At 38.4% G+C, this 25,831-nt stretch overlaps 3 protein-coding genes across 3 annotated transcripts in view; all 3 read left to right on the forward strand.

Annotated features, from left to right (window-relative positions):
- Positions 1-2,248, forward strand: part of LOC107561846 (nuclear protein localization protein 4 homolog) — a 16,502-nt gene extending 14,254 nt beyond the window's left edge. Inside the window, exons 16-17 of the mRNA XM_016246344.1 lie at positions 83-185; positions 476-2,248. Coding sequence (XP_016101830.1) covers positions 83-185; positions 476-633 — 261 coding nt within the window. The 3' untranslated portion in view covers positions 634-2,248. The remainder of the gene's footprint in view (positions 1-82; positions 186-475) is intronic.
- A 6,453-nt stretch (positions 2,249-8,701) lies between these two features.
- LOC107561829 (E3 ubiquitin-protein ligase rnf213-beta-like) lies at positions 8,702-12,003 on the forward strand. Its single transcript, XM_016246324.1, has 3 exons — positions 8,702-8,818; positions 10,981-11,730; positions 11,822-12,003. The coding sequence occupies exons 2-3, from the start codon at positions 10,991-10,993 to the stop codon at positions 11,985-11,987; spliced, it is 906 nt and encodes a 301-aa protein (XP_016101810.1). The 5' UTR covers positions 8,702-8,818; positions 10,981-10,990; the 3' UTR covers positions 11,988-12,003.
- Positions 12,004-13,283: 1,280 nt separating this feature from the next.
- rnf213b (ring finger protein 213b) overlaps positions 13,284-25,831 on the forward strand; it is a 30,591-nt gene continuing 18,043 nt past the window's right edge. The window contains exons 1-21 of the mRNA XM_016246314.1: positions 13,284-13,408; positions 13,506-13,719; positions 13,817-13,872; positions 13,958-14,120; positions 14,201-14,344; positions 15,140-15,238; positions 15,321-15,449; positions 15,633-15,792; positions 15,965-16,132; positions 16,221-16,370; positions 16,817-17,433; positions 17,525-17,684; positions 17,765-17,982; positions 18,165-18,308; positions 18,488-18,640; positions 18,810-20,001; positions 20,660-20,844; positions 20,970-21,119; positions 21,219-25,136; positions 25,420-25,556; positions 25,649-25,747. Of these exons, the coding sequence (XP_016101800.1) occupies positions 13,323-13,408; positions 13,506-13,719; positions 13,817-13,872; positions 13,958-14,120; positions 14,201-14,344; positions 15,140-15,238; positions 15,321-15,449; positions 15,633-15,792; positions 15,965-16,132; positions 16,221-16,370; positions 16,817-17,433; positions 17,525-17,684; positions 17,765-17,982; positions 18,165-18,308; positions 18,488-18,640; positions 18,810-20,001; positions 20,660-20,844; positions 20,970-21,119; positions 21,219-25,136; positions 25,420-25,556; positions 25,649-25,747 (8,342 nt within the window). The 5' untranslated portion in view covers positions 13,284-13,322. The remainder of the gene's footprint in view (positions 13,409-13,505; positions 13,720-13,816; positions 13,873-13,957; positions 14,121-14,200; positions 14,345-15,139; positions 15,239-15,320; positions 15,450-15,632; positions 15,793-15,964; positions 16,133-16,220; positions 16,371-16,816; positions 17,434-17,524; positions 17,685-17,764; positions 17,983-18,164; positions 18,309-18,487; positions 18,641-18,809; positions 20,002-20,659; positions 20,845-20,969; positions 21,120-21,218; positions 25,137-25,419; positions 25,557-25,648; positions 25,748-25,831) is intronic.

Genomic DNA, 25,831 nt, shown 5'->3' on the forward strand with positions numbered 1-25,831 from the left:
TTTTTTTTTTTTTACTTCTTATAAAGAGTGTGTACATGTATTTTGCCCGACAACTTCATCTCCTTCTCTCTGATGTCTACAGGACAGCATTGGGCTTCTGCTTGATGCAGTGAAGACATCCAATGAGGAGCTGGCTCAGACCTGGAAGAAATCTGAGCAGTGGGCCACAATTGAGCAGCTCTGCAGTGAGTTGTCCTAAACAGTGTTATTTTAGAATTATTTATATAATGTTAATGTTTCTGTAAATGTTTTGAATTAGCTTTCAATTTTATGTTTTCATTTAAATGGTTTAATTTCATTTTTTTGTGTGCTTTTAAATATGACTATTTAGGTTTAATACATTTTTATTTCAGTTTTAGTTCTAGTTCAATTTAAGTTTCCAGATAATTTTAGTGTTTCAGCTTATTTCAGTTTTTCAGTATTTTTTCAATAGGTTTTACTAACTAGCAGACCATGTTTCTTTTGTTAATCCCAGGCACAGTTGGAGGGCAGCCATCGGGATCTCTGGATTATGCCATGGGTGGCCCAACTCTCCCCCAGTCCTCTTCAGCTGTGTGGTCCTGCCTCCACTGCACATTCATGAACCAACCTGGCACTGAGCACTGCGAGATGTGCAGTTTGCCCCGCAGCTAAAACCCCACGAATCCAGGCTGCACTGTGCATCCCACCGGGAACAGCAGTGAGAGTGGGCGTGCTTCCCTGTGTTCCTGCTGTTTTAGTATGCCTAAATCTTAACTCCTCCCCTCCCTCACCGACTGTGTCGCATCTAAATGCCGCTGCCAGCCGCGCGCCCGAATATGATGATTGATGGCCGAAGATGATGGGTTGTACCCATGTAGCACTCTCTGTGAGCCCAGTGCATTCTGGGACTTTAATTTTGACAAAGCACTTGGGTGAAGCTCCTTCCACCCTCCTTATCTCCCTTTGCGGTCCAAAATAACCATTCAGCACCATTGGTGAAACACGATCAGTTTTCCTGATATTAAACGTCTTTCCCTAACTCTCACTGAGGATGTTGTGTATATAATAAACTGGGACGGAAAAATACTCTTATTTAAGTGCAAAAGATTTTATATGTTGAGGGAATTTACTTTTTCAAGCCCAATTTGAAGTAAACATGCAGCTGAAGGAGCTTTGTTGTTTGCAGCACTTGGTTTGCATCATCATGGTTTCTTAGGTCTTCAACCGTAGTTCAAAACACTTTCTTCACCCAACGTGCATGCTTGCTTTATTTTCTTCCATTCATTTTTCAAAACACTTTGTTTTGATGGACGACGAGTTTCTTTGGGCGTCAATACTGAATGCTTGATTAGATTGAAGGCGAATGGTTGGTTTGACTGCAGAACCAGAGAGCGGTTCCTTTACCCTCTAGATTGTAATTGATCGTTGACTTCTGAAGGCTAAAGAAGCTGTGCTTTGAATGTGGATTGGTTTACGTTTGCTTTGCAAGAACTAGCCACTCAACTTTGGTGCTGGTACCCTTTTCTGCACCACGTCACTGTCATCACCCTTTCATTACCAACTTCCCCTTCCGCCCCCTGGCGCTTGTCCAGATTTCAATTGTGGAGATTTTTTTCCACCGTTCAGCCCTTAAGGAGCCTGTATCATTGCACCTTCAGAGGGTTCTGTCAGGGCTGTCTTTGAACACGCTCACTCGCCTGTTGGCCCCACATCTGGTGGAGATGAAGAGAAATTGATTGATTGATAGGGACAGAGCTACAAATATAAAAGCAAAGTCTAAACTTGGTCCACTTGATGGATGTCTTTGCTTTGGACTTTTTGTAAATCAGTCTCATGATCTTCTGTACTTGTCTGTGTAGTTCAACAGACAGATTTTACTGGCTGGACACAGGGTTATTCTGTCTTCTGACAGCCATTTTTATTTGGTCTTGACTCAGTGTTTTAGAAACCAGCCCAAAGACATCTCTTACATATGCATTCAGGACAATTTCAGCCCTCTGGAATGATCTAGATGTTTACATTTGTGTTATCTTTTGTAGAGTTTTCTTTTTTCTCAAATTCACCCATAATTTCCAACACCCTAATATTCAGTCTATTGGTTCACTTAAATGAGCACACACTGATCATAGTTCACAGAATGAAATCAAATTTTTGCTTTAAGAGCTTTGAGGTGCAGATTGCTGTGCCTAGGCCCTATTGTCACAAGACACAGGTGCCCTGAGTTGTATGCTTTCAATTGGTTTTGGGGTTTTAAATACAAAAAGAACTGTTCAACAATAAAAGAGATTACTTTGGATGTTGTGGTCTTTTTTTATTTACTGATTTTGTGATCGGAAATAACTTATGTATTTATTTAGCATTCAGCAGCAACTTTTTGGTTACAAATATTTGCTGTTTTTGTCCTAATGATTCATTTTTTATGGTAGGATAGACCAGATGGGGCCCTGTGCTGCTTGATGTATTGCTTTAGATATACTTCAAGAGCTCTACATAGATCCCATACAAACTGAGCATATGGACTTATTCAATGTGGTTCGAAGTATGTTACACAAACCAGTTACTTGTTAGCATATAAATATGATTGTATCCTGAGGGTGAGGATTTAACAGAATGGTTTTTAAAAATTTCTAGGACAATTTTTATTTGTATGATTCTTAAAAGTACTGTAAAGGTTGAAGAAGTTTCACCTCCAGCCGATCAGAAGGACCTCATATGTGTGGCAGATGAGTCGCTGGAATGCTGAAGTAGAGTGAACTTGACATCAATCTTTTTACCTGAAGTTAAATCTGCAATCTGTCTGAGTAGACCTAAGATAGATCAGGAGAATTAAATTGTGAAATCCTCTCCTGGCTTTCACCTAGTTCCACAGAAGTGATGACCAGTTTTATGGGACAGTTGTAGATCCTTAGAGATACTACTACCATTTTTATTTTGTTTTTACCTTTGAACTCAGTTTCTGGAAGAGGTGATTGGCATGTTGTTGCAGTCAGAATGGTTTTAGTGGATGTGGACATGTGTGAACACATCCATGTCAGTGAAAATAGTTAGGTATAGAAACCTTTACATCATATTTGTAATATAATTTAATTTTGCAAATAAATGTAATATTATTCCTTTAACAAGTATTATTATTTTCTCTATGTTTCCTGATATGCTTGCAATGACCCTATTTAGATTTCTTGATATTTCTGTCTAATTGAATTGTTGGTCAGGTATATTAAATATGCATGGGCAAAAAAAACAACAGATGGCTCCTTGATTTATAAAAGCTATGTTTCTTCTATAAAAGTGTGACAAGGTGGGTTAAACTGAAATATAACTCCACTTTTAGACACAACCCTTACCACTGGGCTGGATCAGGTGGGAATGATAATATAAAAACCAGAGAGAGACACATACTGCTAATATTTAATGATTTATTTGTTTGTACAGAGTAATGAATTGTCTACTGCCATTACTTTTTGTGCTCTCACTGGGAACTGCTCAGAAGAGCGCAAGACAGATTGTGGAGTGGGACTACAAAACTGAAGGTGAAATGCTGCATATGTTTAAAAAATTTAATTTTTCTATAAAAGCTTTTGAAATGTTATATAATTATAACAAATGTAAGTTATATTGGGTAAAAATGGTACCATGATAAAATATTTAAATGTATTAACTAATTATGTATTAATAATAATAAGAAACATGATTTGTGTGTTTGTTATCTGAGAAAGTGAACTTGAGAGGATGTGCCAATCTCACTTTAGTCTTGGATAACTGGAAATATGCCATCATGACCCAAGTCGACCTCCTTCTGAATGATCACAGCACAGTGCTAACAGATTATGGAAGGTATGTTCAAATAAATAAATATATTTATATGAAACATATATTTATACATTTATATGCTTGCTCCATCTCATGTGTTTTCCAGGATTCAGCCATTATCTGAAGCTCTAAATTACTTGTACAAGGAATTTAATTCCTTGAAAGAGGGACTAGCGGAACTGACCCCCCATTTTTATTAATTGTAATTACTATTATTATTATTATTATTCAGATAATGTGATGAGCAATGGCAGCTTCTTATATCATCTCATCAAAAGCATTTGTTGTATTCTTTCTGTATATTCTGTTGTTCTCTGTTCATGTTTTCAAGATGTTTGGTTGATAAAAAATGTCTTCTCTTTATGCTATGGTAATGAATTGGGTAATGAATATTAATTCATTAGGTTATGTGAGGTCCAGAGCCATTGAGAAACGTCAGCATTGTCTAATTAATATTCATGAGACAAGTATTCTCTACTATTCAAGTAAAAACTGTAAACTGTAATTTATTGGATAAAGCGTATTCAAAGTTGTTGTAAATGTAGCTTAAATACACTCTTAGCATTATACAGTAGATAGTAATAGTTTGGGCTTTTTTTAAAGGGGTCCTATTATGCTTTTTCACTTTTTCAACTTTAGTTAGTCTGTAATGTTGCTGTTTGAGCATAAAAAAAATCTGCAACGTTACAAAGCTCAAAGTCCACTTCAAAAGGAGATATTTTATTTAACAGAAATCACTTTTCAAAAACTACAACGAACGACTCGTTTGGACTACAACGCATATTTTCCGGGATTTGTGATATCACAAATACCGACGAATGGGACGAGACCTGGTTGAGCTGCACTAGAGAAGACAACGAGTGTTATCACTATGTCGGAGACACGCTAGCTTTCCCAAGGCAGACAAACTTAGAGTGGTTACAATCATCCGGGTTTAAATCGCGCTCAAATTTATTTGATTTTGACGCAATATTTACACTGAAGCTCGCAGGCGGCTATGGTCAAGTCAAGTTTATTTGTACAGCGCTTTTCACCATACAAATCATTGCAAAGCAACTTTACAGCAAATTAAGTTTCTACAATATTTAGTGGTAGTTTATCAGTGGTGACTGTCAGTTAATGTACATATGGCAGAAATGTACGGAAAAATCCATTTAAGACATAATAAAACAGACGATGAACACTTAACAGCAATTATTATATGATGCAATCAAACTTATAGCAAAATGTGGTAGTTCTGTATGTTGTTTCAGGGTTGGCATCATCTGAGGTCCTCTGAGGGGTCGGCATCATCTCTTCTCAGGTGTTCTGGATCCAGACTGAAGCTTGTATAAATCCTAGTTACCACGGGATTTCAATCCCGTGGCAAAAACAGAGAAACAAATAGAGACATAATTAGCGTAGCTGCTGTTCCAACCAAGCAAAATTGATTTGTTTAACCCAAACTAAATCATAATAATGTGCATTAGATCAGATATAACTGCAGTACAAGATTATGAGATGCATTATTTGAATGCTTGGCCAAAGAGATGTGTCTTTAATCTAGATTTAAACAGAGAGAGAGTGTCTGAACCCCGAACGGTATCAGGAAGGCTATTCCAGAGTTTGGGAGCCAAATGCGAAAAAGCTCTACCTCCTTTAGTGGACTTTGCTATCCTAGGTACTACCAAAAGTCCAGAATTTTGCGACCTTAGGGAGCGTGATGGATTGTAGCATGGTAGAAGACTAGTTAGGTACGCAGGAGCTAACCCATTAAGGGCCTTATAGGCAAGCAATAATATTTTGTAACTGATACGGAACTTAACAGGTAGCCAGTGCAGAGACTGTAAAATTGGCGTAATATGATCATATTTTCTTGGCCTGGTAAGGCCTCTAGCCGCTGCATTTTGGACTACCTGTAGCTTGTTTATTGAAGATGCAGGACAACCACCTAGAAGTGCATTACAATAGTCCAGTCTAGAGGTCATGAATGCATGAACTAGCTTTTCTGCATCAGAAACAGGTCTCATGTTTCATAACTTGGCAATGTTTCTAAGATGGAAGATTGCTGTTTTTGTAACATGGGAAATATGATTTTCAAAAGACAAGTTGCTATCTAATATAACACCCAGATTTTTGACTGTAGAGGAAGTAACCGTACATCCATCTAGTTGCCAATTGTAATCCACAAGATTCTGTGTACTGTCTTTTGGTCCAATAAGTAATATCTCTGTCTTATCCGAATTTAATAGGAGAAAATTATTGGTCATCCAATCTTTTACATTTTTAACACACTCTGTTAGCTTAGATAATTTAGAAGTTTCATCTGGTCTTGTTGAGATATATAGTTGAGTATCATCGGCATAACAGTGGAAACTAATCCCGTATTTTGGTAAGGGGCATGACATTTCCCAAGCAGGTGCTGAGTGCTGCCAATCACATAAATATCGGATCAGCTTTCTAGCGCTGGAGAGAACTCAAGGAGCGGGAAGGCCTGCGATCTGTCTTTGAGCCTGCAACATGTGCACGCACTCTATGTCATCTGTTTCCAGGAGTTTATCCGCGGCAACATTCCGACCTCTGCCTTTACCTCTTGTGCTGGGTGTTGAACGTCGTCTTCCGCGTGAAACGGAGCTAAACCATTCACGTTAAAACACACAGTACTACCGAAACACATGCAACCTCTATTACCATAGTAACACACATTGGTTTCACTTATTGATGACATCATACCCTCGGCCGGCTGGCACAGCAAATTCCGCCATAGTCGTTGCCTGGGTTGCGTACGTATGTGTGGGGCGGAGCTATCAAAATAGGGGCGAGACCCTTTTGGGGTAGGGGCGTGTTTGTTTTGGTGATTTGAAATATCAACATTGGCTACCAGAAATCACTTACCCCACCTTTAATAAGATTTTAAATCTTAACTGTTTGACTGTCAGGCATGGTCTGATTTTGACATGAATCAATATGTTTGTAGTCATCAACAGTGTTGGGAATGTTACTTTGGAAATGTAATGGGCTACAGATTACAAGTTACCCTATTTAAATTGTAATAAGTAGAGTAACTATTTCAATTACTTTAATAAAGTAATGTAACTGATTACTTTTTGATTACTTTTCTAAATTTCTGTTAATCATTTTGAAACATTTAAACCAGGCAGGGTTAACCTTACAGTAATGTCAGACTTTCAAAATTCTTCATCACTTGAATTAAGATTATAATAATTTAATTTTAAAGCACAGCCACCACAAAATCAGACTTTCAGACTTCTTTTTACTTTGAGATCGTTCTGAGGTTAAATACAGATTTAAAATCATAAGATATAGTTTAATATCTATATAATACTGTTTTTTAAAGCAAATCTTTGCATAGCAATGACAGGAAACACTGGAATCTAACAACGCCTTGGAAAAAAGTTAATCTTAAAAAATAAAGCATATACATAAACCCAAATAGTAAATAAAACAGTTATCGAATAAGCATGTGTCCTATTCTGTGTCCTAAACTCCTGAAACATTGGTGTCTTATATTTTATATTTGCAGTTTGGGAAAGAAATCAATCAAATCTATGTGTGTGTATATATATATACAGTATGTGCAAATATTCAGATGTAACCCCCTTTGTAATCATTAACATTTTCATAAGTAACTATAAATTAATTACAGTTACTGTAACAGATTACAGTTACATTTATTTTGTAAAAATTACGTAATTCCGTTACTTGTAATTAGTTACTTCCCAACGCTGGTCATCAATATATACCAGATGATCAGCAAAAGAAATGTAGTTTGGCTGGTCTCCAAGTTTTGGATCTATGTTTTCTAAGGTTGTTTCTGGTCCCCTGGAGGAAAGTGGTGTGTGTGAAGACAGCCAAGCAGGACACGGATCCTAAACATGCCAAAAAAGAAAGTTTTTCCAATTGCAAATAGACTTTAAATCAGTTATATCTAAAGTAGATTGCAAAAATCATCCAAGATGATTACCCTTGCTGCCCCCCACCAGTTTGTTATTTTTTTTAAAGACATAACTTTAGCATAAACCATAATACATAAGCCAACTCTGTTGGTATCAGTTTAAGGCATGCTTGAAAATTAAATGTGAAATGTGAATGTGTCCTTTAATCTCTCCGTTTTTATTTTACTGTAAACTCATGAGTGTGTTACATGTTTAAGTTATTGTAATTTTATACATTATATGGACATAATATCCATAAATGAATGGATAAATGAACAGCATTAAATAACCATCAAAACTGAATGGTCTAATTGGATTTTGCATTGTATAATGTACACCTTGGCATGAAATATTGGCACATGATGGAAATACTTAAAAAAAAAAAAAGTATGTAGTAATATAATATATAGTAATATAGTATCAAATATAGTAGCCTAATAAAATTACTTTGGGTGGTCATGCAAGGTCAGGCTAGGAACTATACTCTTATTCCGGCGTAATGATATTACGCAGCGCCTGAAAATAGTCCCCAGCTAGGTAACTTTCAATAAGCCTATTTTGAGGCGCTGCGTAATATCATTACGCCGGAATGAGAGTATAGTTCCTAGCCATATCGGCCTAGAAAATCGCAACTTTTCATTTTCCGTTGGTCTTAGTACACGATGTAACTACAGAAGAGTCAAGTTTTAAAAAGGAAAAATATCTAAACTCTTTGGTCATTTTTGAGCGAGATGCTAACGGTCTAATCAGATTCAATGATCTATGCTAAGCTACAGCTAAAAGTGCTACCGCCAGACCCGGAGATCGGCTGAATGGATTCGAAAACGGTAAAACTCAACTGTTTAACTCTAGGGGAGTTGGAAAATGAGCCTATTTTCAAAAATAGTGGAGTGTTCCTTTAAGCTTTCGTTAGTTGTGAGGAGGGAACTACCAGTGTATAGAAACCAGCTGGTGAAACGAAACCGAAAGTTTAGTGAATGCAATAAGAAGCAGAACGGAGGGGAACTGCAACACATAGCTCGGTTTGCTGACAGGAGTGAAGACTATTCAGGGAGAGCGACTCCCCAAAACATGCATCTGTCATCTTTTTACAATGCCAAGGATCAATTCAAGTATGTAATAATGCATGTTGTTGTTAATATTATAGACAATCGCTTTGCAAACGATTCTGACAAAGGTTTAAGATTCATCTATGTTTTCTAATATATGCGGTTTTTAATAATATATTCTAAAATTTGCCTACACATTTAACTGCATTTAGACGCTTTTTACATTTCTCTTTTCGGGAAATGTGTGAGGCAGTATTATGTCTGATAAAGGAAACCTAAGAGAAGTTATGAGGAAGTAATTATTGATGATCAGAGATGGTTATGAGCATGGCCATAGCCAGGGTTTGAAAATTAGTGAGGTCTGGGGTGGCCAGGGTGGGGTTAAGAATTGTGCTATAATAACCCCTACAACTCACACTAAACACTTTAGAGACAGACATGTAGATGTTTGTGAAAGATGTTTTATCTGTTTTGGAGGGATGACCATTGTACTACAATTATACCATATTTATTGCATCAAAGTTTATTTATACTTTACTACAGATTAGGGGTGGATAATTTTATCAGTTGTTTATTATTCATGCAACAATACATGTTACTGTTATAGTTTTCATTAATAACCATTGCTATATAGATAATAACTTTGTCTAGTGATCTTATGAATGTTTTTAGCATGACTTTGTGAAAATGTAACTACTATACTGAAAGAAATAGAGTGGGGGTTCAATCTTCAACTGGCTGGCAGGAGCCGCCACTGACAGGGCACGGGACCTGCCCGGGGGTGGGGGGAGCCGAACAAGATCCACTGGCGGATCAGTCAGACATAAATGATTTTATGATTATTAATATATTCTTATGGGTCTAGTCCTCTAATTTGTCGACATTTTATAGAGGCTTATTACAAATAAAGTGCCCAAATGGCCGTGATCCCAACTGCCAGCTGATTGTCGCTTCCACTCGCGGCTCAATCCAGCCAGCCACGGTTAAACTGCGAGTATAAAGTATAATAATATATTAATAATCATAAAATAATATAGTTAATTGCAGAGACAGTGGTAGGGAACGCGTTAAACTCGGAGCGCTCTTGCGGCTGGTTGATTGAGCAGCCAGTGCAAGCGGCAATAACCTGCCAGTCTGGATCACGGCCATTTGAACACTTTATTTGTGATAAACCTCCCTAAAATGCCGATCATGTAAAAGAACAGACCCATAAGAATGAATTCATAATCATGAAATAATATATTTCCTTGCAGAGAGAGTGGTAGAGAACGTGTTATACTGGCAGCTTCATAGCGGATGGCTGGACTAAAGTGTATATAAAAGGAGAAAAAGGAAGCAATATTGATGTGCGCATGCGCAGTAAACCCTGGTAGAACATCTGACGTGGATAAAATGGCAGGACACCTGTGTGATCAGTGTTGCCAGATATTGCTATGAAAACAAATAAAACCCGTAAAGACGTAAAATGAATAAAAAATCAACTAAAATAATTTCAAATCATTTGCAAATAACATAAGATAAATATATCGCTAAACCTAAACTACAACTTCCCACTTTGCTAAATTTCTAAAGTGCCAAATTAAGTGGAAAAGACGAGTCCAAAAGCGCTTATAATAGCTGGATCTGGCAACAATGCTCCAGCGCCCTCACTCTCAACTCTCTCAAGCCAGGTTCACTCCGCCAGCGTCTGACAACAATCATTTTCATACCACGGACGCTAAACATTCTTGCAACCTGTCTAAACATGTAGACACTCATATGAAAAATTTCGGACCTCGGTGACCTCTGGCTTCAGCAGGCATGGTTATGAGATTATTAAGAGCTGTGGAAAAACATAAAACCTTGTTATGAATTTGAGAAGATCTGTCCTTGCAGTCACTAATGCTATGCAATATTCTGATTCCTAATGAAAATTTATCATAGTCATTGTATAGTAACCATATTTTAACTAGTTTTCGCTATAATTACCACTGTTAAAATCATGGATGGCTCCTTGCCATGGTTAGACAATGGTTTCTGTAAAGCAAACTATGGCATATGATATAGAAAAATCAAACACATGTTAAAAACAATACTGCAGCAGTACCTTCCTCACTACTGATTAATAGTAGTAGACCTAGTAAAACCTAAATTAAATTTAAAAATAGATAAAAAATTATATATATATTACATACACACTTATATAATATTTAGCAGATTCTTTGACTTTTGAACCTCTTTTGCAGAAGGTAGAAAATGACAAGGAAAAGAAAGAGTGGAGAGAAAAGAAAGCCAGGTGCTCAGAAGAAGGGGGCCCAAAAAAGAGATGGTAGCACACCTTCATCCAGAACACGTTCACAGAGCCAAACAAAAGGCACGCAAACTAGTCACCCGAGCCCGGCCAGATCCAGATCCAGATCCAGAGGCCATGGACGGCACAGCACGGGTGCAGCAGAGCCTGAACCACTGAGTAAAGATGTTCAGACTCAAACAAGCTCAAGTAGGCTTGAAAACAAGGAGACTCAGACGGAGACTGTCAGTCAAGCAACACAGCAGACACAAACAGAGCTCAATGGCAACACAGAGACCACAGAAGTGTCACAGCCAACAGAACGCAATCCTGAAGATGTTAAGATGGAGGTGGAAACTGGCCTGTCAAGGAACAAAGGAAATGAAAGCAATGAAGAAAAGAATGAAAGTGTTGAGAGGAAGAAAAGAAAAGTGAGTGAAACAAGGGAACCTACAGAGGAGACAAAAGAAAGGACCAAACTATCAGATGGTTGCAGAGAACAAGATGAAGATAAGCAGAAAGATGCAGACACAAAGGAAAAACATTCAGGAGGAGATTCACAGAAAGACCCAGTCAAGTCAGGAACAGAAGAACCAAAATCGTACGCAGCAGCCGCTACAGCAGGAAGTACTAAAGAATCTAAGGAGAAGAGAAATCAGACAGCAGAGAATCAGGCCAGCTCAATGGAAAGCAAAAGAGCTCAGAGGTTTGTAGCCTTGTGCTTATGCCAAATGTTTGACTTAAGTAGATGTATGACTTCTGTTCTGATGCATGCTTTCTATTTTTTGTTTTATTAGAAAACCTTCCCCAGTGAGGCATCCAGCTGAAGCACCAATGTTCACCTTTTACATTTATGCTGTTCTGGACAAAAGATTCCGATTTAACAAATTGTATGATTCCCTGTTGCTCGTTCCCCTTCAAGGGAATGAAACTATTAAACTAGATATTAAAAACTGTAGGTAAGTTTCTCATTAATTTCCATTTTCATTTCACTTCCTATATACAGTACACACACACACACACACAATTGTCTATAGTGTAGACTGGCAAATGCAATATGCACGAGAACATGTAACTGATGTTAAGTAATGAGAGATTTGCTTTGTAAAGTGTGAGTATATTTTATGGTCATGTTATTTCTTGTTACTTAGGGGCCTACGCCAGGATGACTATTTGATTGAAGCAACATTTTCAGTTCCAGAAAGCGCTGTGAGGGGTTGCACAATAAAATATATGTATGCAGTGCATCAGGGACAAAAGCAGACCATGGAAATAGCAGTGAGATTTGTTGAGATCCCTGCTGACAATACTGTGAAAGGTACCAAAATCTGGAAAAAAAATAAAAATTTTGGACTATTTCCTGTACATGGTGTGATAATAATGCCTCATCTTATTGTTGTATTTCCAGAACTTCACCTTTATGAAGGCTATATAAGCTGTTCAAACCCAGTATCTGTTCAAGAGTGGGTTAAGAGTTGGTTTCAGTCTGAAAAAAAAGACATATGCAAAGGCTGGGAGACCTCTGCTCGTGTGTTATTGGACAGTATTTTTCAGAAATGGCAGCCATCTAACCCTGAGAGGAACAAGACATTTATACAACAACTAAATGATTACAAAAAAGGTTTTCAATCAAGCTGGGTGCAATTCCCTGAGGGACTCGCACCATCTCCAATAAAAGTATGTGTGATCTTTTTAAGGCTTTATTCCTTTTAAGAAAACTACAGCAGAGTAAAATGACTATAAGTGGACTCATTTTTGTTTTAGGTCTCAGATCTCATTTCTGCTAAACTAAGTATGATTTTGAAAGGAGATTCAGAAGTAAAAAAATCAGAGAGCTCAACTGGGATCAAATCATTGCAAGTGGCCCTCTCAGTGTTCCGGGTGTGCCAGGCCTGTGGTGTGAATCTCAGCACAAAGGACTGGGGTAAACTCTGCCAAGTTGTCTCTAAATGGACTGCTTCTCTTGGGGAAATGCAAACAACCCTAACAGCTATACCATTAATTAACTTGTGAGTAAGGTTTATTTGACAAATCTATGGTTTTAGAGAATTAGATTTTATTTGTATCCCTTAATACACAGTATAATACAAAGGTTTTCCTAATGAATAGTTGCTGTTGTTTACATATTTAGTGGTTATGTCTTAAAAGACACCACAATAATCATTTTGATGTCTTTACAGCACTGTGTTGGGACTGATGAATTTTTGTGCAAAGAATCTGATCTCAGAAGTGGTGTTACTTGTTCCTGTCCTTCATTTACTGAGAAAGCCAGGGGCAAAGTCAGATCCAGGCTCAGCTATGAACGAACAGAGATGGGCAGGGCTTGAAAACATAGAGTATCCATCTTTTAGGGAGAGAATTAGAGGATTCCCTGACAAAAGGAGGTCTGTCTGAATACTTTTAGAGGAGCATTTTTATTATCAAAATTTCATAATGGCTTGAACATGAATATGAGAGATACATGTCTTCCTAAATTTGCAGCATGGTCCTTCGGCTGATCAAAGATTACTTATCAATGACCAAAGATGATCCTTACTTGTTGAAAAGCTGGCTTTCCATTGTGGCATTTGAGGATGTCCCTGAGTTTGTCCAGTTGGCAGGAATTGATCCTGAACTCCTGATCCAGAGCCTGATGTATAGAATGAAGGAGACTGAACAAAACACTAATTCCAACCGTACAGACCAAAACCTGGAGGTATCTGATGAAGGGCATATAGCTTGCTTTACAGGTTTTGCATTTGGCACAGAGAGAACATTTTCATACCAACAAATGTTTGCTTTTTAAATTGCAGGCAACTGAAAAAGTTCTTAACCTCTTGTTGAAGAGGATTGAGGAGGACAGAGAACGGTACACAAGTTTATTAAATGTGGTATTTTTTTAACTTCGTAATCTTGTTCTTAAAATGTTGATATTAGAATTTCTTTAATTACAGAATCACAGAGTCCAAGTCATCTGGCTTAATCCTTCGGTGTTGCAGAAATGTTCACAAGAGCGCTTGCAAAATCGCTCGACTTGTCCCACAATACAGAGTCCCAGTGCTCTCATTCCAACTCCTTCTTAAAATGGCTGAAATTCATCATGATCATTTTTCAAAGGTACTGCATCATTGAGATCTTCTTGAAAGTAATTTTAAGGGCGGTATTGTGTCTTTGTAAGCAAATTATTTATTTTGCAGGGTGGAGAGGAAATGAAACAAAAGCAAAGTCAGCTCTTGTCCACACTCATTGACATTCAAAGAGATTTCAGTAAATGGAGAGATGGGCTGCTACACAATCCTCTGATGCAGGAGTCCAGATTTTCTTACCCTAGAGAAATACAGGTGTAGTAATTAGTACAACTGATTAACTTGAATGTGGACCTCTTCTTCAGACATTGTCAGTGGCGGCTCATCGGGGGAGGCAGGGGAGGCACAGCTTCCCCAAAATTTTGAGGTGAAAATGGGAGGAGGACGATTTAATGTTAATAAAATTCACACTTCATTTCAGTTCATGCCTCAGAATGTGTATTTTTTGTTTGTAATTTCACAGCTGTAATACCATAACATGTTACTGAAGTTGGAAAGCGCTGCTTTTCTATCGCGAATGTGCAGATTCTGCTGATGTAATTACAACCGCTAATGATAGAGAAGGGTAGGGGGAGGCCGGGGGAGAGCTGAGTTCTCGTGCCTCCGTTGGTAAAAACAATTAGCCAATCACCATCGAGTGTTCACTTTCAGCGCTAAGGAGTGTTGAGACAAGAAACCTCGTAGAGGAGGCTAGCCTCCTTTCTGATATCAACCAATCATCATAGAGACGTAAATTACATTATATTATCTATTATTAATTATATTATCTTGCTGTATGTGTGTCGTTTTCTTTACGTTTTCTGACTAAAAGCAACCAAAAAGCCATTTTAAAGTGGTTAAGCAAATAATAATAATAATCGGCAGGGATCCCAGACCAATATCATTAGTGTGCCTCCTCTATTTTAAAACCCACGAGCCGCCACTGGACATTGTTCTCTGTTCTTTGAATTCTACCAAATATCTTTTGTACTATATAAATTTTCAGGTCAGAGAACTTGGTAGGTGACAAACTATAAAATAGTAATTTTTGGTTTTGTTAATTCTTTGTAGTTGTGGAATGATTTGTATGGGATTGAGTGTTCAATACCAGGCGTCTCTGAAAGCTGGAAGGGTTTATTACACCAAGACCTGAGACAGAGACTGTCCCATGTAAGATAAAAACTTTATTTTTTAAGTATATACATTGAAAAGTGTACGTAATGTATGTCACCATCTTCCTTTTGTTTTTCAGATCTCCAACACTGACAAGATTGTTGTATGCTGTCTGGTGATGTCAGCAAAGACTATCGAGAATAGTCATGCAAACCTTCAGTCTTGTTTCAAAGAGATGTGTCAGGTTGCTGTTAAGAACCAGTGTCAGGTAATGTCAACTTTTCATGCTGAAAAAAATTATATTGTTTATTATTTTTGCAGTATTGTTGTATTGCATGTGTCACTCATTCTCTTGTTTTCTGTTTGCAAAAAAAAGTGGATTGGTGTATTTGTAAGTACTTGTACATCTTGTTCCGGTACCTTTTTGTATTTGTTTGTTTTTTTCTTGCAGGCAAATAAGGAAGGAGACCTTTTACGCCATCTTTTTTCCAAGTCAATTTCATGGCCTGTTGTGTCCTCCATTATTGTGGAGTCAGCAGCTCGCTTTGGAGAGGATCATGAAGGTCGTCTACTGGACCCACAGTCAGCAATCAACTTCCTCTTGTCTCAAGGTGCAGTGACTGGGTCTTACAAGTTTCATGGTTTTAATATGGTCTAACAACAAAGTGAACAGACAGAAAAAGAACACTTGGACACAGTTTAAGAATCCTTCATGTATATATCTAAATACATTATGGGCAGCAGTTGTTCATTAACATTGTGTGTTATGTTTCATATTCACAGACAAATGCAATCAGTGGAAGTTGGAAGATGATGCTAGTCATTTAATATCAGATAGTCAATCATTCTTAGGTTCTCTAATTCAGACCCTTTGCCAGGGAAGTATACCCCTGGGCCACCTTAAGACCATCTTTAAGTCTAAAAGTCAATTTCAGAAGCTTTACAACCAGTGTAAGTGTTATGCACTTAGTATCATTACAATTTATAGAGGTCTCTTTCAACACAAGCCTATTCATATTTTTGTTTATTTTGAAATTAGATAAGAAGAACAACAAAGAAGAGAATATCTCGATCAATGTGTCAGAGCTACTCAGTCAAAGAGAAGATGACTTGAAAGCCTTTGAACAACAGAAGGAATACATGACCAACCTTATTAATATGCTGGGGAAGATTACTGATGTCATAGATGGTAAGGAAGTTACCTTAGGACAGGGGTTTTCAAACTTTTTTTATGCCAAGGACCCCCAAATACGATGAACCCCTTGTGAGGGACCCCCTTCCCAAACTATGAAGATGAAAGACCCATTTATACTGTGTCAGAAGAGTGTGATATTGTAAAGACAATGTGTTTCCAAAACTAAATAATTGGCATTTATTTTGTTGCATTAACCTGGAGACAAAGCTAATTATTCAAATGTTTTCTGTAAATTATTTACTTTGTATTAAGTTGACAGTGAAAAGAAGTAAAAAAAAAAATTTTTTTTAAATTTCTTTTTACTGTTAAAAACGAAAGCCATCAATAGAATTACGGGGGGGAAATCATGATTAATGTCATGATTTCTGAATGAGAATAATATTAAAGTTGGTAATTGTATTTACACTAATTGCATTAAAATTGTCATGACTTTGCCTCAGTACCAGAGGTTTCTTCCCTTGAAGACATGGTCAAAACCAACCTGCAGACTGTAACTCTGGACAAACTGGTGGAAGTGCAGACATATTTCTCCAAAGAAGATCTTGTCAAAAACAACACAAGGCGAGTGTTATTCTACAATGTTGATCTGCTAGTCCTAAACATGGCACGGGAGATGTATGAAGTGAAGACCAGCAACATTATGCTATCTTTATGGCAAGAAAAGGCAACCAAATATTTTATGCCTGGTCCTCAGCTTTTGTCACTAGACCTTACAGAAGTCCATGACAGAATCTGGAATCATTGTCTCACTGACTTCCTCGAACTTGGTCTACGGATTGCAGTTGGAGAAACTTGTTTTAAAGAGGTGGACCAAGCTTTGAAATGGTGTGGGGACAGGGGTGAAGGAAATCGTTTAAAGAAAGAGCTCATTTTGTTGGCCAGTATGCTGAAAAGCCATACGTCTCTGGAAGAGAAGTGGCCAGAGCATCGTCTCAGTCAGATTCAGGAATACAAACGCCTTTACCATGCTGCGGAATCTGCTGAGGTCATACTGAAAATAAAAGATAGGTTGGGATTACAAGGAGACTTCAGCCATATTCTTAGCCTGATTCAAGTGGTAAGAGACCAATCATTCTTGTAATTGCATTATATTTAGCGTGTTTCTATTTTTGTTTAGAATTGTGAACATTTTATTCTTCTGTATATAGAGAGATGACTCATTCAAAGAAAACACTCTGGGTTCGCTGAGTGATGACCTCATCAGAGCCAGACAAAAACTGGCAGATGTCAAACGCCAGCACACAGCCTGTCTGAAGGCATTCTTGGATAGTGAGACTCTGATCAAATGGGTCAAAACGCAAATTCCTAGTACGATTTTTTTGGGATATATCTGTTTTATAGTGTTGATGTGTGGAAAAAAATGTTCATATTCAGTATGTTTCATTTAGGTTTAAGGGACCTGAAAGTCTTTATGGAACTGGCCACAATTTCTGCTGGAGAGAATGATGCAGACATTGATAGGCTAGCCAGTTTCGAGACTGTTGTGATGGGCTACGGCCCTTTGCTTTACTCACTACAAGAAAATGCAGGATTTGAAGAGTTTATTAAATGTGCTAAGCAAGTATGGGACACCCTTGACAAAGATGAGAAACTCCTGGATAAATTGGTTAGTTTCTGCAGACATTTAACCAATACAATAATTTAATTTAAATTGTTCTGTACCCCTCTAATCTTTCAATTGATAGGTCTTAAATTATGCTTATTTCTAATGCAATTTAAAACTGTCAAGTCACTGTCGTCCATACATGCTTTTAAAGAAGTGTTGCCGATATATTGTCTTCTATACAGGTAGACTCCAATCGGTGGTTGGATTGGCTGAAAGGTTTAAGGGAGACTCATGGCTCTGTTGAGCAATCGTCTTTGTCCATGGCCTCAGCTATCAACACTGGAGGCGTGTATCATGTGGGCTGGCCTAAAGATTTCAATGGGAAAGTGAGTAGACACTAGTATAACATTTTCAATGCTTAAAGTCAGACTTTTTTTACATTTCCACAAAAATGTTTCATTTAAATCACTTAAAGCATTCTATTAAGCAGACATTCTGTGCAATAGGGGAGTTTGTGATCCTCTGTTTAGTAACAGAACAGTTTCTTCATTTGATATGTTTGTAGACAGGTTTGGACAATGTCTTTTATGTGAAGGTGACAAAGAACGAACAAGTAAAGACATACAATCTTAATGAACTCTCAGAGCTGCAGAATAAGCTCATGCTTATGTCTTCTAAAGGGGAGCGTGGAAGAGAGCAAGTCAACAAGTTTACTCAAGTGGGTCCATTATCACAATTTTTCACCAGCATTTTGCGAGAAATATTAAACTACTGGTGTCTAAAAACATAAAGTTCCAATAAAAGACCAGATCTCTATATTTACATAAGTTTATTAAAGGAAATGGGCATTAGTTTTGTGAAGACTTACCTCTGTTTTCATCTTGTAGGTTTTTGAAGGAGTCCAGAGGATGGGCCGCATCCTCCTTCAATTGCGCACATCGGGTAATATGCTCTTTCGAAACTGGGGGGCACAGATAACATGCAACCACCAAGATCAACCCTGCATTCAAGTTAGCTTTACCCTGTTGAGCAAGTGTGTTGTATATCATGGCGAAGTTGAAGAGGAGCTTCAGAAACTGTGTCGCTCTCTGGAGAACTTTCATAAAGACTGGTGTAACCACTTAACTAAGATACGCTCTCAGTACTACACACTGAATCATTACACTTCAGAACAAGTGGTCTTTCTTTGTGAATGGATCAACAGCGTTAGCATCAAAAGGAAACCTGTGCCACAACAAATGTGGCATCTTTTGACTCCTATTAAACCACACTGTACCTTAAATGACATCAGAGAGGCCTTTGAAAAAGCAACGGAGACCGAATCTATGGTGCAAGATGACATAGCAGAGGAATCAGAACAAAACAGTTATTTTGACCTGCCTTTGAGCTTAAGTTTACTAGATGTTGGTACTGAATGCTTAGAGGACCTGTGGCAGCAATTTAAAGAGAACATGTCCAGGTTCCTTACCCACCATGTGGATGTCGAAACACTTGGACGATTCCTCTCCAATCTGTCTGCCATGAATCAAATGCACATCAAACGCAAGATTCCTCCTATTCTACAAGAGGGAAGGCCAAACCTTGTCCAGTGCCCTGTTGTGGAATTGATTAGCACAACTCTGTCTTTTTACACAGAGAGTCCACAGCATCCTCTTCCAACAACTGATGAGGTATTAATGTGCCAGGAGGAGACAACTGAAGAGGAGGTGGAGATCTTCCTGCGCCGATGTCTAGGATTCCAAGGCACTGCAAGCAATCATCAGAAGATTTACACTCTGGTCAATCCAGGTTCACTGACTTATGATGTGAGTGTGGCACTGGTGGAATGCTTTGAGATGCTAGAAAGGAGTGCTGGGCCTCATTACCGTCTAGTGATGGTCTGTCCTGTAAACCAGGATAGATATGTCCCTTCCTTCTTCAGCAACTATAAAGTACAAACAGGTCTAAGTATATCTGCAGAAAGAATTAAAGACTATCTTGGCCATCACTTCCGTATCCCATCTGAGCTTGCTCCCCACTCAAAAGTCTATCCAAGGGAACTCTCTGTCTGGATGATTTCATCTGAGCATCCAGCTGTTGGTATGTATTAGATTTGTGTATATTGAAGTCAACATGAACAAAATTGACTCTATTTGCTTTTTTAATGCATTTTCTTGACTGTGTATTATTTAAAGGTGCATGTTAATGGAAAAAAAAGTGTTTTATCAAACTGCAATAATCTGCTTCGTCATTGCTTCTGAAGCGACGTGATTTTCTGGGCTGATGTTATGAATCCCTTTTATTTTTAAATCCCTTTCCTCCAACCATTTACAGTGGGGCAAAAAAGTATTTAGTCAGCCACCAATTGTGCAAGTTCTCCCACTTAAAAAGATGAGAGAGGCCTGTAATTTTCATCATAGGTATACCTCAACTATGAGAGACAAAATTAGAAAAAAAAATCCAGAAAATCACATTGTAGGATTTTTAAAGAATTAATTGGTAAATTCCTCGGTAAAATAAGTATTTGGTCACCTACAAACAAGCAAGATTTCTGGCTCTCACAGACCTGTAACTTCTTCTTTAAGAGGCTCCTCTGTCCTCCACTCGTTACCTGTAAGAAGTTGTCATTGAATATGTCACACTGTGGAAGTAAAATAGGTTGCGTTTCATGTTGTCTTTAAAAAATGGTGAAATGTTACCAAACATTATGCTGATACTCTTTTCTTTTTCTTTGGATCTTTTCATATTCTTGGTGCAGGAAAGTCACTATATGTCAAGCGTCTATTTGAGCAGTTCAAAAGAGAGTTTCCAAGAGCCACCTGTCTAACAATCAGACTCACTGAGCCCTGCATTGACATGGATGGATTTGTCCAAACCCTGTCTGAAAGACTGGCTCCACTGAGAGAGCAGGACCCTGTGCTGTTGCACATTGATACTGCAGCAGTATGTTTTATTAAAAAATGTTTAGTCATTTTTGCTATATCATAACATGCACTATTATATGCAGTACTAAATATGGGTCACTAATAACATTATAATTTGTCTCACTACATTTCTTTTTACATCAGTTGTGTCATGGCTTGGAGGAATTCCTATTCAAATTACTCATTCTAGGATGTCTTAGTGACAGCAAAGGAACTATATGGAGGAGAAATGCAGCTCACTTGGTGGCGATTGAAGCATTTCAGCAAGTTCAAAAGAGTCAAACCCAGATGGAGGTGCAAACCTACTTTTTCCATTTTGTTAAATTTTCGTTCTTTGAACAATTGTTGAGCTACAGGCATTAACCTGTATTTCGGCATTTTTTCTTTTTACAGATAACACATGGATTTTTGCATACACTACCTACTATCTTCTGCAGACCTCCTAAAGATGTCAACGCTTTGGAGATCAGGAGAAAAAATGAGGGTTACACATCCTTAGATCCATTGATGGATAATGAAGAGTTTAAAAGTGAGGCCATTCAGAGACCCTACCAATACTTGAAGAGATTCAACAGGAATGTGAACTTGGATCGTTTCAAATATCAAGCTCAATCTGTAGAAGGTGATCCGGTTGACTGTCTCCATCATCTTTTATCAAACTATGGATTGAAGGACCCATCATGGGCAGAAATAAAGCACTTTACCTGGTTCCTTAATCTGCAGCTTAAGGACTGTGAGAATTCCTTGTTCTGTGATCCAGACTTCCTTGCTGACAATTTAAGTGGCTTCAAGGACTTCATAGTAAAATTCATGATTCACATGGCTCAAGACTTTGCCTCTCCTTCCATTGACATCTCTGATGAGAGCCCCTCCTTTTTCTCTGAGAACGAAAATGAGGAAGATATCCTAGCCAAACTATCTATTCGAAAACAATGGGAAAATGAACCTCACCCATACATCTTTTTCAATGCAGACCATTTCACCATGTCTTTCTTAGGATTCCATGTGCAGAAAAATGGGACAATTCTTAATGCAGTTGATCCAAGAAGTGGCAAAGTGTTAATGAGAAATGTGATGACACAAGATCTCTTTTCAGACATTGAGCGACAAAGAATTAACCTTTCTGAGAATTTTGATGACCTGTCCAGAGAAGACAAGATACGAAAAATTTCCTTTGTTGTTGGTGCCAAAAAAGGCTGGGAAAAAGGAAAATTTGATCCAGACCCTACGTATGAACTCACTACTGACAATGTCATGAAGATGTTGGCTATTCATATGAGATTCAGATGTGAGATTCCAGTGATCATCATGGGAGAAACTGGCTGTGGGAAGACACGGCTTATACGCTTTCTCTGTGATCTGCAACGTGAAGACAGAGATGTTGAAAACATGAAACTTGTCAAAGTTCATGGAGGTACTACTTCTGAGGTAATCTATAGGAAGGTGCAGGAAGCAGAAGAACTTGCTCAGAACAACCGTCAAAAATATGAACTTGACACAGTTTTGTTTTTTGATGAAGCCAACACAACTGAAGCAATATTTGCCATCAAGGAAGTGCTATGTGACAAAACTGTACAAGGGTACCCTTTGAAGAAAAATTGTGGTCTGAAAATAATTGCTGCCTGCAATCCATACAGAAGACACACACCCAAAATGATTGACCGCTTGGAGCGTGCTGGGCTAGGATACAGAGTGAAAGCTGAAGAAACAGAGGATCGCCTTGGTAAAGTTCCCATGAGACAGCTTGTGTACCGTGTGCACCCTCTACCCCCAAGCATGGTGCCCCTGGTATGGGATTTTGGACAATTAAGCGATTCAACAGAACTCTCTTATATCCGCCAAATTGTGCGAAAACAAATGAGAGATCATGAATTGCCCCATGCATGCCAGAGTGTAATCACAGAAGTTTTGGCTGCCTCTCAAAGATACATGCGTAGACAAGCAGATGAATGCAGCTTTGTAAGTCTTAGGGATGTGGAGAGATCAATGTGTGTCCTAGTTTGGTTTTACAACCACAGAGATGATCTTTTTCCAAAATGCCACTTGATTGAAATTGAGCTGATGACCTTGAAGTGCCTGGTGCTTGCCATGGGTGTTTGCTATTACCCATCACTTGAAAACAAAGGGGCATACTTAACGGATATGAGCAAATGCTTTCCTTTTCCATTCAACTCCAAAGAGTCACTGGAGCAGGAGATAACTTCATGCCAAGACTTTTTTCTTGAGAAAGTCCAAACAAGAGATACAATTGCCAAAAATCTGGCTTTGAAAGAAAATGTCTTCCTCATGGTGGTCTGCATTGAGTTGAGAATTCCACTCTTTCTGGTTGGCAAGCCAGGGAGCTCAAAATCGCTTGCTAAGACTGTTATAGCAGATGCAATGCAGCGCCAGGCCTCTCACTGCGACTTATTCAAGAAATTCAAGGAAGTTCACATGGTGTCTTTTCAATGCAGCCCTCACTCAAGCCCTGAAGGAATCATTGGAACCTTTCGGAACTGTGCCCGTTTCCAAAAGGACAAGAATTTTGATGAGTATGTGTCAGTAGTTGTTCTGGATGAAATAGGACTTGCAGAGGACTCTCCTCAGATGCCATTGAAGACATTGCATCCCCTTCTAGAGGATGGATGCATAGACAGTGATAACCCACAGCCACATATGAAGGTTGGATTTGTTGGAATCTCAAACTGGGCTCTCGATCCAGCAAAAATGAACAGAGGTATTTTTGTGTCCCGTTGGGACCCAAGTGAGAAGGACTTAGTAGAGACAGCCGAAGGAATCTGCTCATCCTCCCATAACATTCTTCTCAAAATCAAGCACCTCCTGCCAAAGTTAGCAAAGGGCTACCTAGACATCTGTAAAACGGACAGTGAACAGTTTTTTGGACTCCGAGATTATTACAGCTTGGTGAAAATGATGTTTGCAACAGTCAACAGTTCAGATCAAGAGCCATCTGACAGTGAATTGGCAGAGGCTGTGTTGAGAAACTTCAGTGGACAAAGGGATGATTTTGATCCTCTTGATTACTTTCGGAATATCTTCCAGAACTTTGAAGTTCAAAGGCCAAGTACACTGAAAATGATTGAACAAAATCTTGACCGCCACAGTGACAAAGAGTGCCGGTACCTTCTTTTGCTCACAACTAACAATGCTGCCTTGTACATTATCCAACACCATATTTTCTCCAAGGAGAACTATACATGCCCTGAAATTGTCTTTGGATCAGGATTTCCCAGAGACCAGGAGTATGCCCAGATATGTCGCAATGTGAGTAGAATAAAGGCATGCATGGAGACAGGTCGAACTGTCATCCTATTGAATCTCCTCAATTTGTATGAGAGCCTGTATGATGCCTTGAATCAATACTATGTCTGCTTCAGTGGACAGAATTATGTTGACTTGGGACTTGGTTCACATAGAGTAAAGTGTCGAGTTCACAAAGACTTCAGACTGGTTGTGGTGGAGGACCAGGAAAAAGTCTACAAAAGGTTTCCTGTTCCACTTAAAAACAGACTGGAGAAACACAAAGTTGATAGGAGTACAGATTTGACTCCTTGGCAGCACAGAGTTTTGGAGAAACTCAAACAGTGGGCACAAGAGTTCTCAAAAGTTCAGCAATCTGAATCTACTGAAGCAAATTTCAGCTTATCAGATGCCTTTGTTGGTTTCCATGGGGATGCTTGTGCCAGTGCACTTCTGCAGGCTTTAGAGAAAATACAGAAACGGGGCCATGATAAAGCTGCTCAAAATGATGAACTCCATTGCATTCCCAAGTACGAGAATGAGATCAGTGAACCAAGTAAAGAGGGCTCTAAGATTAATGTGGCTAAGGACGTATACATGAAGCAAAAGGAAAGTGAGGCTCATCACATTGATGAAGATGAAGATATGACAGAGTCTCAAGAGGAAATGAACAAATTCCCTGATGAGACACAAGGAGAGAGTGCCTCAATGGAAGTTGACAACGAGCTACAGAATAACGAGCAACAGAATGCAGAAATTCATGAAGACATTGAGAACCTTGGAGATACTTCTGATCTTGTGAAAATGGATGAAGAGCCTGTTGACCTAGAGACAATATACTCAAACAAAACCATGGACGAGGAAGAGGAAGTCTATGAAACTGCCAAAAGCTTTCTCTTGAATTGTGCATCACCAGACTCGGTACTTAGGTTAAAGTATTCGGAATTTGGAAATCAGGAGAGAGACAAACTTCAGAGAATGTATTTCCATCAGCAAAGCCATCAATCTCTCAGAGACCTATTAGACAACCATCTGAACAAAAATGATCAGGACAAGAGCAGATTCTTGGAGGTAATGCTTGTAAGACTTTTAAGCAGCATGTTTACTTGATTGTATGTCTTACATTGTGTCACAACAGCATAGAAACTATGACGATGATAATCTCAGGTGCTGATTATGTTTCTTGATTGGCTGTGATTTTTGATCGATTCTGTCGCATCGTGTAGCTATGTTGAGTCTCGTATGGACAGACAAATTGTTTGTTGCTTGAATCTTATCATGTCACGTCTGGTCGGGACATGGTGTTATATCTACCAATTTACCTTGCAAAATCAATGCATATGTTTTCTGTTAGGTAACCACGTTCTCCAGTCTTCTCACTGAAGCTGATGTGAGAAATCTTGCCCCGGCCTTGGATTTGTCCACTGAGCGGTTTCTTCTGCTCTCTTTACACCAATTTGACACAGAAGCTTCTTTTTGCAACAAGATACGGTAATGTTTATATTATTTTTGTTGACTTTATTCAGTACCTTTCACAACAATTGGTCAACAATTTTCTAAACATTGTACTTCTTTTTCCAAAGGTCCTTCCTGAGGGAATCTGGACTTTCTCTGTACATTCTTTTGGTTCAGATGGACATGGAAGAGTCATTGTGCAAAAATGAACTTATTGCTTCGGCAAAGTAAGTCCCTTTAATGCTGGTTAAATCAGATTTCAATTTATTAACACCCTGTATAACAGGAGTCAAAATCATCTTTAATGACAT

The sequence above is a fragment of the Sinocyclocheilus grahami genome, unplaced genomic scaffold, assembly GCF_001515645.1.
Source record: "Sinocyclocheilus grahami isolate Dianchi unplaced genomic scaffold, SAMN03320097.WGS_v1.1 scaffold794.1, whole genome shotgun sequence".
Lineage (NCBI taxonomy): Eukaryota > Metazoa > Chordata > Actinopteri > Cypriniformes > Cyprinidae > Sinocyclocheilus > Sinocyclocheilus grahami.